The 20,428-nt window shown below is 41.5% G+C and overlaps 1 protein-coding gene across 1 annotated transcript in view; it reads left to right on the top strand.

Moving 5' to 3' along the window:
* Positions 1–20,428, top strand: part of ACOXL (acyl-CoA oxidase like) — a gene marked incomplete at its 3' end in the record, with an annotated part of 362,800 nt that overhangs the window by 323,587 nt on the left and 18,785 nt on the right. The window contains 1 exon segment of the mRNA XM_079720397.1: positions 6,233–6,334. Within this exon segment, the coding sequence (XP_079576523.1) occupies positions 6,233–6,334 (102 nt within the window).

Here is a 20,428-nt window from a genome sequence, read left to right as displayed (position 1 = left end):
ATTTAAAGTATATGGGAGGATGTGCATAGGTTTTATGCAGGTACTACTCAATTTTATATAAGAGACTTGAGCATCTGTGGATTTTGGTATCCTCTGGGGGTCCTGGAACCACCCCCCCTACAGATACCAAGGGAGGGCTGTAGGAGTATGGTTCTGAGCCAGTCTATGTAGTGGATTGTGTAAGAAGTCTCAGAGGGAATATCTTCCTCTCTGCCTGCAAAGCTGTACTTTCTGAATTTTCCCATCCCCACTGGCCATGTAACGGACAGTGCACTGCAACACTGCAAAGTAGTAGAGAGTTGGTTTGCCTGAGTGTGGCAATCACAGGAAAGCTTGGATTCCGCAGCCAGCTGTGTGACCCCCAAGTATCCGTCTACCCTTAGGGTTGAGAAGCAGCAGAGCTCCAGCCTCCCCTCTGCCCAAGCACACACAGCATGCTGGCAAAATGACTTCTCAGGGTTACCTTCTCTAGAGATTTCCCTTCTGGCATCTGCAAAGGCAAAGATAGAGGTATGGCTAGGCTTCTCCAACGAGGCATAAAATAGAATGTGCTTTGGGTCTGGCTGGCTCTCTCACCCCTAACCCTAGCAGACGCTCTGCCTTTGATCCACTGTGATACCAGCACATGGCCCACCATCACTTTACTAAAGTGGTTTCTCTGCTGAAACTGGTGATGGACAGAGAGCCATCCCAGGCTCTTCAGTGTCCAGAGACTCCAAAAGAAAAGATCACCTTTATCCTTAACCCTCCTCTGCTAGAGCACTCTGGGCTCTACCAGAATCCAGCTGCCACTGCTTGTCACCTTTCTCAAGAAGAGAGGCTTTTAAGACACAAGAAATATCGAGCAGGTTGGATTAAAAAAAAAAATTAAATTAACATCTTCAGGCAGTTTAGAAGAAAAAGAGACTTTGATCTGAACAGCTTCCTTGGGTGATCAAAGCTGTGCTTTTCTGAACTGATTACCCCCTCCTCAACCTTTTTCCAGTGTAATATAAATAAGGCTTCCTCACCTGTGGAAGCTGATGAGCTCACACCTGGAGCTGATGGAGTGGAGGAGACTGGGCAGGTGAACTATACAGATTCAAGATGGGCATTGTTCCAGTCTGGTCCAATTTTTAATCACTTTTCTATTGCAAGGAATGCCCTTAGAAATTGCACAACTGATATTTTTTGCTAAGGCTGGCAGAAATTCCTTAACTAAGAGACAGTACCACTGCCCATCAACTTTACAAGGCAGTAATGCAGATCCCAAGTGGCTAAAGTCTGAGGCAGAAGGCAGAACACTTCATCACAGTGAGAGAACTAGGTTGTTGCTGGGGGAAACTGTTCTGAAATCACGCTGGTATTACCATGAATTAATAAGCTTTGTTCATCTTCTCTGACACTAGAGGTCCAACTCAGTCCTTTTGCTTCATCTCCTTGCTTATTATGCGGTTCAGGCCATGGATACAGGCTGCCTACTTGGCATAAATTGCAGGCAACCTCCCTTCTTTCTGTTGTTGGTCCCAGTGAGCTATGCTCCTGGGAACCAAGGGTCTCAGTTCTACAAAGGCACACACCAAGCCCTGATACTGGGCTAGGCGCTGCAGAAATCCCAAGATGCATGAGCCACAGTTCCTGCCTTCCTGATCACATTGTGGTCAGGGAGAAAGTCACATGGGCAAATAATTACACCAACAGGCAGAATGTGTAATAAGGAAAAACACACTGCTGTGAGAACCCAGGAAAGGAAGGGGTGACTTTCAAAGGGAAGAGATCAGGCAGGGGTCCTTGGACAAAATTTCAGTACAGGGAACCATTAGAGAATATAGCCATTTCAGCTTGGAGTTTGCCATAACAAAGAGAAAGAGATCTGGACATAAAAGATGATATATTTAAATTATTATACAGCAAAATGACCTTGTTTAGGGCTGTGCAGTTCTATGAATTTCAACACATGTGTAGAATTGTGTAAGTACCATATATATATCCTTATATATCAATTATTATTTATTTTTCAGTTCCTCAAATAGCTTCTCCATTTACTCTGTCCAGGAGTTATGGCTACATTCAGGATTCTTGTGAAAACTAAATGAGGTGAATGTAAAATACCTTGCAGTGCCTGGCACATAGTAGGTGATTAAAAAACATTGGTTATTATGATTCTATGGGCAGAGATTTCATAGGGGCACATGGGCTTGAGAGTAAGAAAAACAGTAAACTATTACTCTGACAATTCAATAGATACCAAAAAAAGGTGTAATTTGGGACACATTTAAAGACACCAAGATAAGTGTAGAGAGGACTCTCTGATGGCCATAAGTCTAAGGAAGCTATATAAATGAGAAGCATGGTGATAGGGGGAGACGCTTGTCCAGGGATAAAGACAAAAGGGTAGCATTTAGTAAATGTCAGGATGGTCAAATCCCACCATAATGTGAGGCTTGACAGATAATCTGATGAAGATTTAAAAGGCTATTTTTAGCTACGCTCAGAGTTTGAAGAGACGGACACCTGGTCTGGGGAAGAAAGCTTTGATGTTAATAAATGCAAACAGAAAGCAGACATACTTGTCTCCTAGAATGTCCCCATCTTCTCTCTGAATTGGAAAGGACACAGTTGTAAGACATTTGAAACCAAGGAGGACAAAAGAGATGTCAGGAAACTGTAAATGAGCAAATGTCCACGTTAAAAAAAAAAGAAAAAGAAAAGAAAAAATAGATTGGGGAAACTATAGAATTTATAAATCCAAGTTAAAATGCTAGAAAAGGCTATTCAAGATAGTTTATGAGTGATTAGAAAAAGATGGTCACTAGGAGCGTGTCTGTGTTCACTGTGGCTAAGCCTTGCTAAACTAACCTTATTTCCTTTCTTAATCAGGTTCCTAGAAGACAAAATCTGGGGAAGTTGATTATCTTGATTGTTTTTTTCTTTTTTTTGCGGTATGCGGGCCTCTCACTGTTGTGGCCTCTCCCGTTGTGGAGCACAGGCTCCGGACGCGCAGGCCCAGTGGCCGTGGCTCACAGGCCCAGCCGCTCCACGGCATGCGGAATCCTACCAGACCAGGGCACGAACCCACGTCCCTGCATCGGCAGGCGGACCCTCAACCACTGCGCCACCAGGGAAGCCCGATGTATCTTGATTTTGCACAACACTTTCCAGACTCTTAGGCTATCCTTATGTACAAGCTAGGGAAATATGAGTTAGATGAGAGTCTATTAAATAGATTCTCAAATACTTGATTGAAAAGATATAGATCTATCAGTTGAGTTCTATGATATAAAGACAAAGATGGACCTGACAAATCTGTAAATGACATAAACACATGAGGTGATTGAATCAATATTCATAGAGATTTTGGGGACTTGAGGTAAGTCATATCAACAAGATGATACTTTAAGAGAATAAATTTAAAATCATCCCTTTAGGGATGTGTATGTGTCTGTATGGGTTGGTTGAAAACGGTTCATAGGAGAAAAGGCATAGTTGGAGTGTTAAATGAGCAAACATTTGATGTAAACCAAATTGAATGATATTCTTTCACTCATTTATTCAAGAAACATGTGACTGGGGCTTCCCTGGTGGTGCAGTGGTTGAGAGTCCGCCTGCCGATGCAGGGGACACGGGTTCGTGCCCCGGTCTGGGAAGATCCCACATGCCGCGGAGCGGCTGGGCCAGTGAGCCATGGCCGCTGAGCCTGTGCGTCCGGAGCCTGTGCTCCACAACAGGAAAGGCCTGTGTACCGCAAAAACAAACAAACAAACAAACAAAAAAAACACGTGACTCTCATAAAAGCAAATTCCATCTTACTTTGCTTGTAAAAGTATAGAGTCCCAAACCAGGACAGCGATGGTGCTACTGACGCTACAGTGATGAGAAAACATCTGGACACTGTGTTCAGTCCCGTGAGACACCTTGAAGGAGAGAATGAAGCATTTAGAAGAGGCCACCAGGTCCAAAGTGGCACAAGACCTGGAAGCTGCATTGTGAGAAAATGGCAGTCTGTGAAGGCTGATCCTCTGAAGAAAGAACGCCTAAGCAGAGATGTGAAAGTTATCTTTAACTTGTTAAGGGTTGTTATCTGGATACTTTCATACACTCCTGCTTTGCTCCTTAGGCAGCAAAAGTTACAGGATTAATAACTATGAGGTATACAGGAAATTGGATGTCAGCCAATCTCTTACAGTGTATCAGCTTTTTCCCCAGACCCTAAGCATACAGAGATGAGCAGGACAAGATCCCTTTCCGACAGAGTTAACAATCCATAAATTCATATTCCACATAGACAAGTGGTTCAGTATGCAATGGTTCTTCCAACAGTGGATTGGAGAACTGGATGCCTCTTAATGCACTGAGCTCCCATCTCTGAAACCTAAAAGGAAACACATTCAGGTTCCGTTTGAGGACCTGAGGCTGGGCTGATGGTATCTGGACCTCCAGGTGGTGTTCTGGTTGCCACCAAGAACCAGACCACCTGTTTCCCAGGACAAGAAAAGAGGGTAGTCAAAGGAGAGTCCGAGCTGTGTTCAAGGAGAAAAGAAAAAGTTCAAAGCCAGAAAAGTGGCCCTGAGCATCAGATACACAAGAGCCACAGACTGTCAACAGGAGGACAGGTCAGGGGTCGACAAAAGGACAGAGCAGACGTAGGCAGCGCAGTGTGACACTGGCCCGCTGGGATGGAACGTGGGAATGGTGTCAGCAGTCGGGGCTGTGTGGGACCAAGTGAACTTGAACTTGAGATAGGACTGGACTAAGGCTGGATGACCACCTGTCGGGGGGTGTTAGAGATGGGATTTTGCCAGACATCCTCCCTCTGCTTTTCCATCTCTACTCTCCACCCTTCTCCACCCTGCTCTGGGCCCAGGAAATTGATCTACGTAACTTGCATCAGAGGAATCCTTGCCCTCTGAATCCAGTTAGGTTCTGAGAACAGGAAGCCCCAGCTAGAGACTGGAGATGGGGAGGAGAAGGAGGTTGGGATATCCCTGCCCCCTGCCTGCCTTCTTGTGCGATCACCTTGGGGTTTCTGTGTTCCTTGGCTGAAGGTCACAGCTCCTCTAAGGGGACCCTGTCAACATAGCTTTCTCTTTCAGGATCGACATAGCTCTCTTCCCTCCAAACCTAGAGATGATAACAATTGAACTTTGCCTCACAATAATATGGGAAGGGGGGAACAGGTGGGAGTAGAGATAAAACAAGATTGGCTGTGAGTTGATAGCTATTAAAGCTGGATGATATAGACATGGAGGTACCTTATACTATTATTTCTATGTTTGTATAATTTTGGAATTATTAAATATGAAATGCTAAAGAATAGTTAACTTAAAAGTTACTTGTTGATACAGGAAAACTCATCTATTATTGCTGGATGCCACTGATGTCGTGATGGAGGTCTGCGTGTCGGTTTCAGAAACGTGATAGGAAAAACGTATTGAAACAAAATGAAAATGAGGAATGCTACTTTTATGAAAGTCTAATCAAACCATGCTCAATGGAAAATATCAAGATGATATTATTCAGAATGTGCATTTAGAATATTCTTTCATGAATCGAGAAAGAAAGCAAACAGAAATATTACATTTATTTAAAAAATATATATTATGAGTGGACTTTGATTCTAAGTAACCTTGGGTGGGGAAGAATTAGATGAGATTGTAGATGAAGCAAGACTGGCTGTGAGTTAATATTTGTTGAACTGGGGGGATGGAGACATGGAAGTTGGTTATGCTATTTTTTCTAATTTTATATATGCTTTAAATTTCTCCATAGAGTAGTTTCAAAATATAAAACACATACTGCATGTCCAAAATGTGACCATTTTCAGACTTAGAGAACAAACTTATGGTTACCAGGGGGAAAGGGTGGGGAGGGATAGATTGGGAGTTTGAGATTGACATGTACACCCTACTATATTTAAAATAGATAACCAACAAAGACCTACTGTATAGCACAGAGACCTTGGCTCAATATTTTGTAATAACCTAAATGGGAAAAGAATTTGAAAAAGAACAGAAACTTGTATGGGTATAACTGAATCTGCTGTACACCTGTAACTAACACATCATTGTTAATCAACTATACTCCAATATAAAATAAAAATTTAAAAAAAACAAAATATGACCATTTACATTAAGTATGTATTAACTTTTATGATTTTATGAAATGTAATATTACACTATTTCTCATTCGCCTCCTTAGATTCTGCGTTTTCTAACATATTTTTCCATTTCTCTCCTCTTCCCCCACCCTTTAGTTTTGTCTGCTATGTGGAACCAAACTGGTGTTCCAGGAGCGAGCCTGGTATCTAGAACATAAATATTTGACTCCCCTGGGCAGCATGAAGATTAGGCGTCAGGTAAGAATCCCTGGGGTGCAGAAGAAACTCCTCGTGCTCAGCTGTCGGCTCTTTGCTTTCTTAGAAAACAGTCCTGCCAATCTTTTATCGGTTTCCACTCACGAATTTTTGTGCCTCTGAGACTTCACATACATGTTTTCATTGCCTACTGTGATCGTATTACACTTCAGAGTTTAAGTGACAGGGAAGTGATTCACCATGTATGAACTTCTCACATGTAAAGGAGAGGAAGAAATCAAAAGTGCTGGCAAAAAAAAAAAAAAAGAGGTATGAAGTGATTTTCATTTTCTTCCTTCTTACGAAAGCCTATTAACTCATTCTTTATATTTAGAAAAAAGACCTGGTGGTATTTTTGTCAGTGGTTGCAATGGGAATTCAGTGTGACAGCCACAGAGCACCTGAAAATGAAGGTACAGCCAGTGAATCATCACCATAATGCTGCTTTAGAAAAAGACTATCAAACAGCATAATCATCTATACAACACATTTTCTGGGTTCCCTCTCTCTTCCAGGCCCCCTGTTAGATGCTGAAACACAGACAGGTATATCCTCAGTCTCTGCATTCAAGGGAGCTCATTATAGCTGGGGACACGAAACTGCCTTCAAATAACACAAATAACAACACGAGGGAGTGGACCTTTTCAATGAACTTGGCCACAAGTTCAGAGGACAGAGGTCACTTTGTAATTAATGGCGTTCTTTGCTAGACCTGGAAGAGGGGAAAATTCAAAGTGGAGGTGGTGGTTCAACAGAGGAGGGGGAAATGCAGGTGAGCCTTCAGATGGGGTTGGTGAAGTGAGCAAAATCAAAGAAATGGGAGTCCTTAGGACAGACATGTTAAGAAACAGTGAAAAGACCAGTTTGGTTGAAGTCTTAAGTGATAGACAAACCTGGTGAAGCCTGCCGGAGGAAGCCTCTAATGGGCTCGGAAGAAGCTTGAAGAATCCTTTTCCTTCTTAGGAGGCAGCAATTATGACAAAAAGCATGTATAAAAATACTTCAGTTATCTATTGCTATGTAACAAAAAACCCCAACACTTAGTGGCTTAAAACAACCACCATTTCTCGTTTCTCATGATTCTGCAGTCTAGACAGGGCTCCACTAGATGGTTCCTCGGCTCCACATGGCGTCCGCTGGGGCTAAGTGCGCAAGATGTCCTAGATGTGTACTAGTCATTGTCCTTGGAAAATGATTTGTAAGATGAATATGAAGGGCAAATTGAAGGTATCTTCTTCCCCTTGCAAGGCATCTGAAGGGACTCCCAGCTTGAGACCCACCCTAAACCAAATTAAGGGTTTGAGGTTTTCTGGAAGACTCAGAGAGTTCAAATAAGGGCAGCCATTTCTTTACCCTCCCCCAGGGTTATAGCTCTTTGGCCTCCAGCTTACTGTCTATTAAATTTCTTGCTTAGTGCTGGCCCTGGTTTTCACTATCATCACTTCCTGCTCCACCCCAGTCACCATGAGGCTGTCAAAGTGAAAATTCAGAGTTGCTGGAAATGGCAAATGCCTTCATGGCAAACGCAATTTTCTTACTTGTTTATTTCTCTCGGTTCCCATTTTCCCTTAATTTTTTGCATTACTGTATTGTCAGATCATTGATGCTTTAAAGGTGTAAAAAAAGAAAACCTAGCTCTCTAATATCAGAAAGAGAAAGTTCCTTCAATATTATCTCACTTGACCTCACAACAACCCTTTGAGTGATGTTCATCTTTCTTACACGTGGATGAGGAAAAAGATCCCGTGCGACATAGTAACTTGCCCAAAGTAATACAGGTAGCAAAAACCCATATCTCTCTGGCTCTAAGTATTTTCAATTATTTTATTTGGTTAGAAATCAGCATCAGCCAGTAACAAAAAGCACACTCAGTGCCCAGTTGTTGGTTTCTAATATCATTTTCCAAAATAGGAACCAGGGTCCTTGGAGAAATGGCTGATTCTGGCTGGGGCTATGAATATATAAGATGAACCTGGAACATCTTCTAGAGCGAGAAAGTCAGAAAGTGCTCAAAACAGAAGTAAAAATAGAAAGACCCACAGTTATGGGGGTATGTCCAAGGGATGTGGGAAGGAAGTAACTGAAAGAGCTCCCAGGGGCCAAAGCTGGAACACTTAGAGCAACAAAATAGATAACATCATATTGGATTTTAACCCAAAGTATAAAATAATTAAACACATGGGAATTCCCTGGTGGTCCAGTGGTTAGGACTCCATGCTTCCACTGCCGGGGGTGGGGGCACAGGTTTGATCCCTGGTCGGGGAAATAAGATCCCACATGCGGGGTGGCCAAAAAATAAATAAAATTGAACACAAACAAGGAGACAAGTCTTCCTTAAAGAAGAATTCCAAATGATACGTAGATACTCCCCCCTTCAGGAAGTGAAACAATTTTCCTTCCCTTGAATGTGAGTTGGACTTAGTGACTTCCTTCTATTTTTAAGAATAGAGTATGGGAAGGGAAAAGAGTTACTTTACAGTGGAGAAATCTGGTAGATCCCATCTTAACCACGTGATTAAGGTTAATATCACCAGTAATAAGTCATGTTGATGACATGGACCTCTGATATGATGTGATGAGAAGAGTACTTCACTCTTCCCCAAAATCCATAGTCCAATCATGAAAAAAACATGTCAGACAAAACCAAATTGAGGGATGGTCCACACATTACCTGACTGGTACACCTCAAAATGTCAGTCAATGAAAGACAAGGAAGTACTGAGAAACCATCATCAAGCAGAGGCAACCAAGGAGACATGAGGACTGAATGCAGTGTGGTACCTGGATGGAGTCCTGGAACAGAAAAAGGACATTGGCAGAAAAACTGGTGATACCTGAATAAAGTCTATATTTGTTAACATTAATGTACTAATATTTTTTTAATCTTAGTATATTTTATTGTTTTTATCTTTATTTTTTTTATTGGGGTATAGTTGCTTTACAATATTGTGTTAGTTTCTGAAAGTGAATCAGCTATATGTATACATACATCCCCTCTGTTTTAGATTTCCTTCCCATTTAGGTCACCACAGAGCATTAAGTAGAGTTCCCTATGCTATATAGCAGGTTCTCATTAGTTATCTATTTTATACATATTAGTGTATATATGTCAATCCCAATCTCCCAATTCATCTCTCCCCCACTTTCCCCCCTTGGTGTACATACGTTTGTGCTCTATATCTGTGTCTCTATTTCTGCCTCGCAAGCAGGTTCATCTGTACCATTTTTCTAGATTCCACATATATGCGTTAATATATGATATTTGTTTTTCTCTTTCTGACTTACTTCACTCTGTATGACAGTCTCTGGGTCCATCTGCATCTCTACAAATGATCCAATTCCATTCCTTTTTATGGCTGAGTAATATTCCATTGTATATATGTACCACATCTTCTTTGTCCATTCATCTGTCGATGAACGTTCAGGTTGTTTCCATGACCCGGCTATTGTAAATAGTGCTGCAAATGACCCACCTCCTAGAGTAATGAAAATAAAAACAAAAATAAACAAATGGGACCTAATGAAACTTAAAGGCTTTTGCACAGCAAGGGAAACCATAAACAAGATGAAAAGACAACCCTCAGAATGGGAGAAAATATTTGCAAATGAAGAAACAGACAAGGGATTAACCTCCAAAATATACAAACAGCTCATGCAACTCAATATCAGAAAAACAAACAACCCAATCAAAAAATGGGTGGAAGACCTAAATAGACATTTCTCCAAAGAAGACATACAGATGGCCAAGAGGCACATGAAAAGATGCTCAACATCACTACTTATTAGAGAAATGCAAATCAAAACTACCATAAGGTATCACCTCACACTGGTCAGAAGGGCCATCATCAACAAATCTACAAACAATAAATGCTGGAGAGAGTGTGGAGAAAAGGGAACCCTCCTGCACTGTTGGTGGGAATGTAAATTGATACAGCCACTATGGAGAACAGTATGGAGGTCCCTTTAAACACTACAAATAGAACTACCATATGACCCAGCAATCCCACTACTGTGCATATACCCTGAGAAAACCATAAATCAAAAAGACACATGCACCTTAATGTACTAATACTGGCTTCTTAGTTCTGACAATGGGCCATAGTTATGTAAGACGTCAACATTAGGGGAAACTGGGTGAAGGGCATATGGGAACTCTCTGTTGGAACTTTTCTGTAAATCTAAATATATTCTAAGGGAATTCCCTGGTGGTCCAGTGGTTTGGACTTGGTGCTTTCACTGCCGTGGGCCCAGGTTCGACCCCTGGTTGGGGAACTAAGATCCTGCAAGCCACGTGGGGCTTGGCCAAAATATATATATATACATATATGTGTATATATATATATATATTCTAAAATAAAAGGTTTATTTTAAAAAGAAGTCAGCATCAGGGAATAGCAATCAGCCTGGGCTGCTTCTAAATAATAAAACTTTTCAGAGTACCCAGGAGTTATGCTGAAGCTCCAGTCTAATGATAATTAATAATGCATATATTTATTCTTTAAAAAAAATCTCATTGCATTCTCATAAAGATCTTCTAGGTGAGTAAGGCTGATATAATCCCCATGCAGTAAATGAATAAAACTAAGAAACAGAGAAGTTAAACAGCTGCCCAAGATTCCATCTGATCATAGAATCCAGAACTTCTAATCCTAAACGGAGGTGGACTAAGCATGCAGCATCACCTGTTTGTAGCCCTACTTGTCCACATGGGCACCACAGAGCACTTAAAAGACCTGAGTTCAAAAGCTTCAGAAAGGCCTGCCTGATGTCCCAGAGTGGGTAAGATCCATCCACATACTCCAGAAGCAGCCCAAGTGCCCACTGGTCCGACTGATGCTCATGAGAGATGGGGGTTTGGACTGGGTTTTGTTTTCTTTTAAAATGCAAGAGCATCTCCCAAGCCCTTCCTGGCTGTGATAACTAAGTGCTTTCTTTTGTCTGGAGCTTCAGTACTGACAGAGCTGGTCCACATTCATGATCCTGTGTAATCCCCACAAGCACCCTTTAGTGTGAATAGCTGCTAATCTACTTTAGGGACGGGGAATCTGAGGCTGACTTGCAGCTGATGTAGTGAGAGGGAAAGGTACTTCTGGACTCAGGTTCCCTGCTGTTCTAGTGACCCCAGACCTGAACTGTAGGATGGGTAGCTCCACCTTTGTGCCCTCATTGTGAGACCTTGGCTCAAAGGCAGTCTCGTGGTGGTGCCTCTGGGGCTCCATCATAACAAGGCCCCCAAGTAAAAGGTCTCTGTGCCCTTTCCATTAAGAACTTTTGCAGGGGTGTGTATAGAACAATTGTGTGCTTTGTTCTTGGAAAATTTAGTGTCCAGGAATTATCCTGTTTCAGTCATCATTGACCTAGACGTTTGTTTTACTTTAGATAATTATCAGCATTAAGGAGGAACTATCAGCTGAGGCTCATTTTAAGGAGGAAAATCTTTCAAAATAACCTAAGTTACCAATTGCGTATCTCCACTAAAACCAACTTCACGTTGCTTAAAATAACACAAAACCAAACGAAAACTTCAGCTTTTTAAAATGATGTATTTTAATGGAGATGAGTATTTGTCCCTCAGTCCTCTACCTTATTTTATACCAGCCCTTAAAGTCAACTAAGGTTCTTTTTTAAAATTTTTATTTATTTTATTTATTTTTTATTTTTGGCTGCATTGGGTCTTCATTGCTGCGTGCAGGCTTTCTGTAGTTGCAGTGAGCGGGGGCTACTCTTTGTTGCGGCGCACAGGCTTCTCATTGCGGTGGCTTCTCTTGTTGTGGAGCGTGGGCTCTAGTTGCGCAGGCTTCAGTAGTTGTGTCACGAGGGCTCAGTAGTTGTGGCTCACGGGCTTAGTTGCTCCGCGGCATGTGGGATCTTCCCGGACCAGGGCCCCAACCCATGTCCCCTGCCTTGGCAGGCGGATTCTTAACCACTGTGCCACCAGGGGAGCCCCAAAGTCAACTAAGTTTTAGGGCTGGCTCATTTTTCTCATTGGAGTGTTTGCTCCCTGAACTCCCTGGCACAGTTGCCCAGTTCTGTCAGTGCCCACTGGTATTGGAACAGTGACTCTTGGTGACATACAGAGAAGCAAGTACATGTAGATGTGTGGTGAACTCACACTAGGAAATCCACAGGGGAGGAAGCTCTTCAGTCTATGTGGATCAAGAGAACCACGGACCAGCCGTGGTTGCAGGTCAAAAAGACCCTATTCAGCGTGGTGAAAATAATACTTAGCAAAATATTGAATCAGGTTCTGTTTCCTGCCCTGAGCCCAAATCTTGGAACCATGTGAGAATGCGGGTTTTAAAGGACCTGCAGGGAAGTGAGGGAGGGCTGTGTAACCCAGCACAGCAGCGCAGAGGGCCACTCTTCTCCACCTCCCAGAGGGCACGGGAGGCTGCCTGTAAGAGTAACCGTGTTAAAAACCAGACACTCGCTCAGGAAAGGAGAAAATAAATACTGATCATGACCATGGCCAAGCAATCACGCCACCTCCACAATATTTGATCACATTATACCCACAGCTGTTACTCCTTCACCCAGATGTTGCCTTGATGTCCAGATTGAGTCGTGACTGGCCAGTTCCTTCCAGAGAGCACTGTTTCTGTTGGAGCAGCAGATGACTGGCACCTTTTTCCATCTGAGTCCTTCTCCCATGCCTCTAGACTGGCCGTTTTCATGTTGGTGTGTTAGGGTGAAGCTCAGATTCACCAGCACCAGCCCAAGTCCTGTTTTGTACCCTCACCAGCAAGTGGACACAGGGGTGGGCCCAGCCCCTAATAGTCTTAGGCTGCCCCAGCGAAAGGAATCCTTTTCCTCCCTGAGTGAGAACTGCCGGGAGACCCAGCTGCAGCAGGGAGGCCAGGGGGAGCCCGTTGATGGCAAGTGATCTTGGTTCTTCTGCTGTATTTGCTCAAGTCTAAAACAGCCGCTAAGGTTTGGGTTTTAGTCTCAGTTTAGTCAATCAAATAGTTGATTCATTAAGGAGGAAAAACATTCAAGCCCGATGTTGATGGGTCATTCAAGTATTGATAGTTCTGAGTTGATGTAGCCACTAACACATTGATTTATTCTTAGGAAATGAGCTTAGAGTGAGAATGTGCAGAAGTGTGGCAGACACTAGACCCCAAAGCCAGGACGCTACGGGGCTCCTTTGAATTTAGAGGCTGGATAACACTTATTTACTATTTTGAATTAAGTGTACAATATAAATGCACTCACTGCCCTGTGGCATAAAGACTTGGGTTGGAAAAACAGAATAGGAAGAAAAACTTGGGGGAGAGTTCCAAGATGGAAGGATGGTGTTGGGACATTAGCCCTTTTTCTCCTCAAATTTTAACTTCGAGAACACGTACCCTGTGCTCCTACCCACGAGGCTTAGAAATGGTGCACGCGCCCTTCACTTCCTACAAATGCTGTGTTGGCTGTCTTCCACACTGCGTTAAATGTTTCTTTTTAAATGGCCGCTCAGATTTCTTATCCTTCTATTTCCCTTTCCCCAAACACCTGGATCAAGGTAGCTTAACAGATGTTCAGATACTGGAATCAAATGCAACACAAACTGAGGTTTTAGGCAAAAGATGTTGCAAACATCCACTGGGTTGGGAAAGGGAGGTGGGGCTTCTCCATCCCTTGGCCTCACGTACTACCTACAGACTCTTTCTTTGTAAGGAATTTGAGAAAAGATCTCTGGTTCCCCAACCCCCGTCCTTCCTACCCAGTAAGGTCCATCTGACTTGGCTACAAGCAACTGACGAGGTTTTGAGAATGCTTGGCTGTGTCCTCCAGGCTGGTGTGGTGTGTAACCACAAGCGCCCATTCCATCAGGGTGGGGAGGGATAGCTCCTAATGATGGATCCTTGGTCTAGAAGCCAGGGGGGTGTCACTGAAATGACATCACAGTGAAGTGGTGTTACATGGAATGCAATTGAGTCAAATTTTAAAACCCTCTTTGTTTTGAAAGCACCCCCAGAACTGGCTTTAACCACCTTTCACTATTGTAGGACCCCTGGTTCACTTCCAGGAGATGGCAGGAAGCAAAATATGAGTGTATCCTGGTCCACCTTCTTTTCCAAGAGCCAGAAACCCTCAAACCAGAGAGACAAGAAACATAGCAGCCCCAACAGAGCACCACTAAGAAAAGGGAAAAACTCTCTTTTCCCACACCCCTCCCCTTTACCTCTGGCCCAAGCCTGCTCTTCAGTGGCATAAAATACATTGTTGAACCTATAAATGCAGGCCATTCAACTGAGGTTAAGAAAATACAAGTGAGATGTGTTTCTTCACTTTGGCCAGTAAAATGGACCCTGAGGTCACCACCCCTGCAATCCTGGTTCTGCGTGGCAGCCACCTGGTCGACCCTTGTGCTTTGCCTCACAGTACAGCTTTGTGTATCTGGGAGAGCCAGGCTCATTCCGTTTCATTCATTCAAGGATAACTTGTTATAACCACAGGATAGAGCAACTTGTTTTGCTGAGCTCCAGCCTCTGAGTTCTTCTGGCAACTGTATTATCCTGGGCTCCTTGGGGAGATAACTTGAAGTGCCAGGTAATGGGGGTCCTCCTCCATAAGTCTGAGTTCATCCCCTCACTACGGGATGCACAGTGAGAATTTCCTGTCGGTGAAATTTGTTCCTAAGAGTAGTTGTGTTACACACCAAAAAAACACCTTCCAGGAGGTGGAATTCAGCTGAGTCAAACAGACAGAGCAGACCCCAGTCACAGTTAGGACAAGGGGGGGGTTTATTATGATTCTATAATAATAAAATTTAAATGAATTACTGAACTGGAAACAGAAATGATGCCGAGTACATCCACTTTGGTAGAAATTGTTAATCTAGTTAGAAATCAATACTTTTAATAAAATCAAAGGTGTTTGTAGTCTTTCTTTTTCTCATGGTAAATTGCCCCTTTCCTTTGATTTTAGAGACTAGATACTGCTGTGTCCTGTCCTACCTCTTCCTTCCTCTGAGGGACTCAAAGAACTTGGTACTTGGTAAACCATACAGAGACAGCTAGTAGGGGTGGCCCCATTTTAAGGGACAGAGAAGGGACAGGACTCACTTGTGAGCACCCATACGTCTATAGAAAACCAAAACTCCTCTGTCTCCTCCTTCCTTGGACAGCTGGTCATTCACATCACAAATTTTGGCCTTGAACCACCAGGCATTAATTCAGTTCACCAAATTAGCTACTGCTGAGACAATGTAAGAAAAAATAGCCAGCTCAAGTGTGTGACTTTTGGCAAGGTCTCTTGGCATACAGGTGTTCCATTTCTTAATCTGGGTGACGGCTACGTGTGTGTGTTCATTTTGTGATAATCCAGCAAGCTGATATATACTTACTCTTTGTATCTCTGCATGATGCTCCATCTAAAAAGAAGACAAAGAAAAAAGAGAAAAGAACTCTATTGTGTTTATTAAATCCCTTTGTTAAAACCTAACCTGAGAGACATCTGACTACAATTATGGGGGGTTGATTTTTTAATTGAACTTTTTATTTTTAGAGAATAATAAATTCACATGCAGCTGTAAGAAGTAATACAGAGAGATTTCATGTCCCTTTACCTAGTCTTCCCCAGTGGAATCACTGGCAGAACTATAATACAATATCACACCCAGGATTTTGACATTGATACAGTGCAGATACAGTGTTTTCTTCACCACAAGGGTTCCTCATGTGGTGCTTTTTTTTTTTTTCCTTTTTTAAAATTTATTTATTTATTTATTTATTTATTTGGCTGTGTTGGGTCTTCGTTGCTGTGTGCAGGCTTTCTCTAGTTGCACCTAGCGGGGGCTACTCTTCGTTGTGGTGCGTGGGCTTCTCATTGAGGTGCCTTCTCTTGTTGCAGAGCAGGGCTCTAAGCATGCGGGCTCAGTAGCTGTGGCTCACGGGCTCTAGAGCACAGGCTCAGTAGATGTGGTGCATGGGCTTAGTTGCTCCATGGCATGTGAGATCCTCCCGGACCAGGGCTTGAACCCGTGTCCCCTGCGCTGGCAAGCAGATTCTTAACCACTGTGCCACCAGGGAAGTCCCAAGATTTTTTTTTTTTTTTGCCTATGGATGTCCAATTTCCTTAACAGCAGTTTCTTGAAAGGTTATCTCTTCTCCATTGAATTGCTTTAACACCTTTGTCTAAAATCAGTTGGGCATATTTGTGTCATTCTATTTCTGCATTCTCCATTTTGATACAAGGGGCTGTGTACCTATTTCTGTGCCAATACCACATGGTCAGTCTTGATTACGTTAGTTATATAAACTTGAAATGTGACAGGTTGATTCCTCCCACTTCATTCTTTTTCAAAATTGTTTTAGCTATTCTAATTCTTTTCCTTTCCATGTAAATATTAGAATAATCTTGTCTATATCTACAAAAAAATCTTTCTGGGATTTTGATAGGAATTATTAAACCTGAATATTGCTTTTTGGAGGAATGAGGTCAATACTACACTGAATCTTCTAATCTATGAATATGGTATGTCTCTCCATTTATATAGATCTCTTCTGATTTCTTTCATCAGCATATTGTAGTTTTCAGCATACAAGACCTGTACACGTTTTGTTAGACTTACACCTAATTATTTCCTTTTTTTGAGTGATTGTAAATAGTACTGCATATTTGATTTCAAGTGTCCACATGTCCATTGCTAGTATATGGAAATACAATTGATTCTTCATATGTTGATTTTGTATTCTACAACCTTGCTGAACTTACATATTAATTCTAGGAGTTCCTGTAGATTCCTAGAATATTCTGTACAAACAAACATGTCATCTGAAAATAATGACATGGTTTTATTGGATATAGGATTCTGGGTTGAGAGTTTTTTTTTTCAGCACCTGAACACATTTCTGGCCTTCATAGTTTCTAATGAGAATCTGCTGTCATTAAAATCATTTTCCCCTTATGAATAAATCATCATTTTTCTCTCTTTGTTTTCAAGGATTTTTTTCTTTAGTTTTCAGAAGTTTAATGATGATATGCCTTGATGGTATTTCTTTGAATATACCCTGGTTGAGTTTCAGTCAACATTTTGAAGTTTGGTTTATGTCTTTTGCCAAAATGGGGAGTTCCCAGTCATTTCATTATGTACTTTTCAGCCCCGCCCTCTTTCTTTTCTCTTCTTTTCTCACAAGAACTCTGATGACATTTAAGTTAGATTTTTTTTTTATAACCACACAGGACCCTTAGCCTCTGTTCTTGTTTTTTTTTTTCCAGTCTGTTTTCTCTCCATTGTTCAGATTTAGTAATTTCTATCATTCTATCTTCCAGTTCACTAATGTTTTCCTCTGTCTCCTCCATTCTGGTGTTGAGACTATCCACTGAATTTTTATTTTGGTCATTGCATTTCCTTTCCATTTTTAAATTGAAGTATAGTTGATTTACAATATATTAGTTTCAGGTGTATGACATAGTGATTCAATATCTTTATAGAATATACTCCATTTAAAGTTATTATAAAAGAATGGCTATATTTCCCTGTGCTGTACACTATATCCTGATACTTATTTTTTATACATAGTAGTTTGTGTCTCTTAATCACATACCACTAACTCTCCTCTACCTCCTTCCCACTCCCCATTGGTAAACACTAGTTCTTCTCCATATCTGTGAGTCTGTTTTTGTTTTGTTATATTCATTCATTCTATTTTTTAGATTCCACACATAAGTGATAATATAGAGTATTTGTCTTTCTCTGTCTTGAATTTATTTCACTGAGCATAATACTCTCTAGGTCTATCCAGGTTGTTGCAAATGACAGATTTTCCTTCTTTTTATGGCTGAGTAGTATTCCATTATGTATATATACCACTTCTTCTTTATCCATTCATCGGTTGATGGACACTTAGTTTGCTACCATATCTTGACTATTGTAAATAATGCTGCTATGAACATTGAGGTGCATGAATCTTTTCAAATTAGTGTTTTCATTTTCTTCAGATATATACCCAGCAGTGGGATTGCTGGATCATATGGTAGTTCTATTTTTAGTTTTTTGAGGAACCTCTGTACTGTTTTCCATAGTGGCTGCACCAATTCACAATTCCACCAACAGCATACTAGGTTTCCCTTTTCTTCACATCCTCATCAATGTTTGTTATTCATAGACTTTTTGATAATACCCATTTTAACAGGTGTGAGGTGCTATCTCATTATGGTTTTGATTTGCATTTCTCTGATGACTAGTGATGTTGTGCATATTTTCATGTGCCCATTGACCGTCTGTATATCTTCTTTGGAAAAATATCTATTCAGGTCTTCTATCCATTTTTTAATTAGTTTCTTTGTTTTTTTGATATTGAGTTGTGTGAGCTGTTCATATATGTTGAATATTAACCCCTTGTCCATCATATTATTTGCAAATATTTTCTCCCATTCAATAGGTTGCCTTTTCATTTTGTTGATGATTTCCTTTCCTGTGCAAAACTCTTAAGTTTAATTAGGTCCCATCTGCTTATTTTTGCTTCTATTTATTTTGCCTTAGGAGACATATCCAAAAAAATATTGCTACGATTTATGTCAAAGAGTATTCTGCCTCTATTCTCTTCTAGAAGTTTTGTGGTTTCAGGTCTTACATTTAGGTCTTTAATTCATTTGAGTTTATTTTTGTGTATAATGTGAGGATATGCTCTAATCTCATTCTTTTACATGTAGCTGTCCAGTTTTCTCAGCACTGCTTATTTATTTTATTTTATTTTATTGTCATCTTTCATTTTTTTAATTAAATTTACATTCACTCAAGATTATGAGGTAATTCTGGAAGTTGCTGAGAAAAATATTAACAGCATGTTAAAAAAAATTGAAATAGCTTTGTCTCTGTCTAGGGCATTGCTAGGTGTATAAATAATTTGTATTTGAATGTATCTTTTTTTTTAACATCTTTATTGGAGTATAATTGCTCTACAACAGTGTGTCTCTTTCCGCTCCACGACTAAGTGAATCAGCCACACACACACACGCATATATTCCCATATCTCTTCCCTCTCCCATCTCCCTCCCTCCCACCCTCCCCATCCCACCCCTCCAGGTGGTCACAAACCAAGGAGCTGATCTCCCTGTGCTATGCGGCTGCCCCCCACTAGCTATCTATTCCACGTTTGGTAGTGTATACATGTCCATGCCACCCTCCCACTCTGTCACAGCCCACCCTTCCCCCTGCCCACATCCCCAAGTCCACTCTCCAGTAGGTCTGGGTCTTCATTCCCGTCTTACCCCCAGGTTCTTCATACCTTTTTTTTTTCTTAGATTCCATATATATGTGTTAGCATACGGTATTTGTTTTTCTCTTTCTGACTTACTTCACTCTGTATGACAGACTCTAGGTCCATCCACCTCACTACAACTATCTCAATTTCAGGCTCCCTGACTTCAGACTATACTACAAAGCTACAGTAATCAAGACAGTATGGTACTGGCACAAAAACAGAAAAACAGATCAATGGAACAGGATAGAAAGCCCAGAGATAAACCTACACACATCTGGTTATCTTATCTTTGATAAAGGAGGCAAGAATATGCAATGGAAAAGAGACTGCCTCTTCAATAAGTGGTGCTGGGAAAACTGGACAGCTACATGCAAAAGAATGAAATTAGAACACTCCCTAACACCATACACAAAAATAAACTCAAAATGGATTAAAGAGCTAAATGTAAGGCCAGACACTATAAAACTCTTAGCGGGAAACATAGGAAGAACACTCTTTGACATAAATCACAGCAAGATCCTTTTTGACCCACCTCCTAGAGAAATGGAAATAAAAACAAAAATAAACAAATGGGACCTAATGAAACTTAAAAGCTTTTGTACAGCAAAGGAAACCATAAACAAGACTAAAAGATGATCTGCAGAATGGGAGAAAATATTTGCAAACCAAGCACTGACAAAGGCTCAGTCTCGGGGCTTCCCTGGTGGCACAGCGGTTGAGAGTCCACCTGCCAATGCAGGGGACACGGGTTCGTGCCCTGGTCCGGGAAGATCCCACATGCCGCAGAGCAGCTGGGCCTGTGAGCCACGGCCACTGAGCCTGCACGTCTGGAGCCCATGCTCCGCAACGGGAGAGGCCACAACAGTGAGAGGCCTGTGTACCACACACACAAAAAAAA

Source organism: Hyperoodon ampullatus (genome assembly GCF_949752795.1).
Source record: "Hyperoodon ampullatus genome assembly, chromosome: 15".
In the NCBI taxonomy this organism is placed as follows: domain Eukaryota; kingdom Metazoa; phylum Chordata; class Mammalia; order Artiodactyla; family Ziphiidae; genus Hyperoodon; species Hyperoodon ampullatus.
The sequence above is the reverse complement of the archived record's forward strand: the minus strand, read 5'-3'. Positions and strand labels throughout refer to the sequence as shown.